At 57.1% G+C, this 4981-nt stretch overlaps 1 protein-coding gene across 1 annotated transcript; it reads right to left on the bottom strand.

Annotated features, from left to right (window-relative positions):
- Positions 1–221: 221 nt before the first annotated feature.
- Positions 222–4182, bottom strand: LOC119291147 (alpha,alpha-trehalose-phosphate synthase [UDP-forming] 6-like). The gene is made up of 3 exons (XM_037569860.1): positions 1592–4182; positions 942–1215; positions 222–854 (listed from the first exon to the last, which is right to left on the bottom strand). Exons 1-3 carry the CDS (start codon positions 3583–3585, stop codon positions 510–512), a joined length of 2613 nt encoding a protein of 870 aa, XP_037425757.1. The 5' UTR covers positions 3586–4182; the 3' UTR covers positions 222–509.
- Positions 4183–4981: the final 799 nt, after the last annotated feature.

Raw genomic sequence — 4981 nt, 5'->3', positions numbered from 1 at the left:
GCCCATTTACTTGCTTAAATTGCCTAGAGCTGCCTTGCAGGCTTCACTTGGGCTTTGAGATCCATGTCTTGCCTTGAAGAGCCTTGCATGAATTTCGCAAGCTCCGCCTTTTTCCAACACTTGATGAATTAGGTTTCCAACACTTGATGAATTAGGAAGCCATATAATCTTTGACACTGGTTAATCAGTAGATATCGCGCTCGGTTTTGGTGCAAGCAGAATTGGCGCAAAATATGTTCTAACAGCACACATTAGTAGCATTTTTCCATGGCATTCAGAGAGACATTATTATTGTTGCGGTAACTAGTACTACCAGGTTTTCAAACGGAGCTCACGACACTCTAAAGCAAGTCTCATACTACTAATAGCAAACCACCGGCAGTGCAGCAAATACCATGAAAAGCATAGCTCATGTACACCTAAACTACGCTGCAGAAGCCTCTCAGACTGTTGCCAACACGACAATGCCTTCCTGCTGTGCTGCCCATGCGCTTCATTCCAGCTCCCTACTACTGCAGCTCGCCGACGCACCACAGGTCCTCGGGGTCCTCCTCTCCCAGCGCGGGGTTCTGCAGCGCGAGCTCCTCGGAGACGTACGCCAGCCCCTGCATCAGCCTCACCACCTCCGCCGTGTCGTCCAGGTAGTACTTGGCCTTGCTCGGCTTGCGGCCGACGGTGCAGGCGAACACCTCCGCCGTGGACGCGAACGAGTCGGCGCAGGAGGAGCTGGTGATGAACTGGAACATGTCCTCGTCGGAGCGGTCGTCCCCGATGCAGAGCACGAAGTCCGGGCACATGCCCCTCTCCTGGAGCGCCGCCAGCATGCGCCGCGCCACCAGGCCCTTGCTCACGCCCTGTTGTTCAGCACAAGAATTCTGTGAGCGGTGAAACTTGATTCGTGCCAAGAGGGTGAAATGGGATTGAGTGAGAGATTTCTTCACCTGCGGCTTAGCTTCGACGGAGTGCACGGTGCTCTTCACGGACACCGGCTCGTTGGTGAGCACGCTCTCGAGGTGGTCGACGAGCTCCTTGGCCTGGCATGACCCGAAGTCGGGGTCCGCGTCCTCGTAGTTCCAGACGAGCACGGTGTCCCTCTCCTCGATGATCGAACCGTCCGTCGTCTCGGTGTAGAGCTCCATCACCGGCTTTGCAATCTGCATCCAGCTGCAGTCTGCGGGTGGGATGCAGGTCTCCCATTCCGCGTCCCTCTTCAGCCTTTTTCAGTGCAGCACATTTCAGAAATTAGACATCAGAGAACTAGGCACTTCTAAAATGATGCAATGCAACTGATCATGTTAAGCTTAGCAGCCGCCCACCATATATAGCAACAAAATATGAATATGAACCTATGATTTTCTTCGAAAAGGAGGCTTGACCCCGGGCCTCTGCATCATTGCGATGCACACAGCCATAGAATACTGAACCTATGATGCAACATACCAAAAGATTTCTCCATACATGTGCCACTAAATTGTACTCCCTCCGTTTCAAAATAGATGATCCAACTTTGTACTAACTTTGAAGTATTTGTTTGAGCTAAGCTTGCAAGAATGTACATAAAAGCGAAGCAAACCTTAACTTAAGCTCATACCTCATGAAGTAGCCGTGCTCAGCTGCCATGCCAAGGTTCTCGGCAGGGAACCACTCGTCGAGCGTGCAGCGTTTGAACCCGCTGCAAAGGAACACCGCATTCCTCTGGTCCTGGCACAAGCTGTTGAGTATCTGGACCGACTTCGCAGTGGGGCTCTTGTTGATGGCCTGCGGCATCAGCGTGCCGTCGTAGTCCAGCAGAATGGCGCGCGTCTTCGACCTCCTGTACGCCTGAACAATGTGCTCCATTGCAAGCTTCCTGAAGCTCAGGTCAAGCGAGACCACCCTAAACCGCAGGCCGAAACCGATTCCCCAGCACCGCCGGTTGGAGTGATCCTTGCAGGTCCTCTCAAGGTCCTGGAGGAAGCTGTTGGCCCAGTAGCCGACGTCGTGCTTCTCCACGTAGCGGTAGTGCTTGTCGTGCCGCAGATTCTTCTCCTTCTCAGGCAGCACAAGGGCGCACTCCATGGCATCAGCCACGGCCTCGATGTTCCACGGGTTCACCCTTATGGCGCCGCTGAGCGACGGGGAGCACCCGATGAACTCGGACACCACCAGCATGCTCTTCTTCTCCTCTGGCTTGCACAGCCGCAGTATTCTGTCCAGCTTGTCGTTGCCTTGCCGGGAGGCAACGTACTCGTAGGGGATCAGGTTCATGCCGTCCCGGACCGCGGTCACCAGGCACACCTCTGCAATGACATAGTACGCGACGCGCTCGTAGAACTGCAGTGGCTGGTCAATCAGCACCACCGGCTCGTACCCCGGCGCGCCATACGCCTCGTTGATCCTCTTCACCATGGCATAGGTCTCCTCCTGCACGCCGGCGACGTCCTTCCCCCGGCCCCTCGCCGGGTTCGCGACCTGCACCAGCACCAGCTTGCCCCGCCACTCGGGGTGCTGCCCCAGCAGCTCCTCCATGGCGAGCAGCTTAAGGCTGATCCCCTTGAATATGTCCATGTCGTCGACGCCGAGCATGACGACCCTGCCGTTGCCGGTGTAGGTCTCCATGAGCTCCGCGACCTTGGCCTCCGTCTCCGGCAAGGCGAGCACAGCGTTGAGCTGCTCCATGTAGACCCCGACGGGCAGGATCTTGATGCTGACGGTGCGGCCGTAGTACTCGAGGCAAATGTGGCCGCGCTTGGACTCGTAGGGGAGGCCGAGCATCCGGCCGCAGCAGGAGAGGAAGTGGCGGGCGTAGTCGAAGGTGTGGAAGCCGATGAGGTCGGAGTTGAGGAGCGCGCGGAGGAGCTCCTCCCGGACGGGCAGCGTCTTGTAGATCTCGGAGGAGGGGAAGGGCGAGTGGAGGAAGAAGCCGAGCTTGATGCGGTTGAAGCGCTTGCGGAGGAAGGTGGGGAGCACCATGAGGTGGTAGTCGTGCACCCACACGAAGTCGTCGTCCGGGTTGATCACCTCCAGCACCTTGTCGGCGAACACCTTGTTGGCGGAGACGTAGGCCTGCCACAGCAGGCGGTCGAAGCGGCCGCCGAGGTCCGGGGAGAGCGGTAGCATGTAGTGGAAGAGCGGCCAGAGGTGCTGCTTGCAGAAGCCGTGGTAGTAGCGCGCGGCGGTGTCGGCGGGGAGGAAGGCCGGCACGCAGTTGTAGGAGTCGAGGAGCGCCTGCGCCACGGCGTCCTGCTCGGGGACCGAGACGTCCTCGCGGAGGCAGCCGATGTAGATGAACTCCATGGACGGGGAGGAGGAGCTCTTCTGCAGGTGGCGGAGCAGCGAGTCCTCGTCCCAGGAGAAGGTCCAGGGCTCCTCCGGCGACGCCGGGCGGTGGGCCCGGATCGGGAGGTGGTTGGCGACGACGATGGTGCGCGGGCGCGGCGCCGGGGACGGCGTGGAGGGCGACGCCGGGGAGTCCTCCATGAGCCCCGGCGTGGTGACCACGCTGGGGAGCCGCCGCCGCAGCGCGCCGAGCGCGGCCGGCGCCGGGCCCTGGTCCGCCGCGCCGGTGGCCAGGTCCAACAGGTTGGAGTAGGAGCTCGACACCATGGCCGCCTACCACCACTACCTCTCGCGAGAGCAAGATGCGGGATTCGGCGAGAAGGGGGGCGAATTTGGCGAGGAACGGCGCGGCTTCAATCGGCGAGAAGGAAGAACGGAGCCGCCGATATTTTGGCACACAGTTCCTGGCGAGACAGTTGAAGCGGAGAGTGGTCTGTGGGGAGGTGCCAAGGCCTGGGCTCAGCAACAACAAGGCATCCACCTGACCGACCTGGGGGAGGGGCTTGGGTTGGGTGGGTGTGTGTCTTGCTCCTCTCTGGACCGGTGGAGTGAGCTGAGAGTGATGCACTAATTGTAGAGAGAGAAAGGGAGAGAGGAGGGAAAGATAAAGAGGGCCTTTTTGTACTTTTGACACAAGGGGTGAAACCTTTCGTGCAATTTGGTGATGCCGTATTCCCCTGGCTTGACAAGTGTGTAGCTCACTCCCCGCAGGAAAGACTTGATAGATAGCTATCTTCCTCAGCCTGTGACGAGGCCGATTTGGTCCGCTCCTCTGGGCGACAAACATATCATCATCATCATCAGATGATGGTAAAATTGCCAGCAAATACTATCAAACGGGACTGCTCCGGCTCTACACGATCTGGTGGAACTACCCATGGTGCACGAGGGCGAGCGGCTGCGGGTGAGGACGGACGCCCTTTATAGGAACAAACAGCGGCTCACCTCGTGGTGATCGGACAAGGGAGCGACAGGGACCGTCGCCTGATGGGGCTTCCCGATTCTTCCTCCCTTGCCTTTCTTTTCCCACTGGCCGATCGGGGGTAAGGCGAGCGAGGAAAGCCGAGGGTTTACTACAAGAAAGACGAGGGATGGGACAGGAGGCGACGAGGTCGTGCACGGAGATTTCCTTGCTTTGGTGTTTGGCCGGTGGTGCTTGCTTGGATCTATTGGCCGGTCCCCAGCAAGGAAAACAACTGGGGGCAGCAACTCCATCTGTGGACGGCGGAGAGAGATCGGTGGCCCTCTGTGTCTGTCCTTGGTTCGTTTTACACAAGGGCCAGGGGTTTTTCCAGAGGCTGGAAAAGGAATGGTGTGCTGATTCGCAATTAAAAGTTTCCCGCTATTTTGTGATTGCGGTGTAAATTCGTGCGATCCTCGGTCCAAATGGAAGAACTATGGCATTAGTGGTTCTAGAAGATTTTTTTTTGCCATGTGCACTGTCGCAACACGGTCTTTTCACATATGCAGCATACGGTACAAACAAATATTTCATGAGTTGATTTCATGCAACAAATTCTCCGTGCTCAGAAAGCTAATAGTAAATTAAAGTGTTACACTTCTATGTACGTATTATGCATGTGTTCACTAGGGAATTCTGACCACTACATTCTATTTTTGCGGATGGCTTCAATCTATTTGTCGTTTTCGCAATTAGTAGGGA

This window comes from Triticum dicoccoides, chromosome 4B, assembly GCF_002162155.2.
Source record: "Triticum dicoccoides isolate Atlit2015 ecotype Zavitan chromosome 4B, WEW_v2.0, whole genome shotgun sequence".
Lineage (NCBI taxonomy): Eukaryota > Viridiplantae > Streptophyta > Magnoliopsida > Poales > Poaceae > Triticum > Triticum dicoccoides.
The sequence above is the reverse complement of the archived record's forward strand: the minus strand, read 5'-3'. Positions and strand labels throughout refer to the sequence as shown.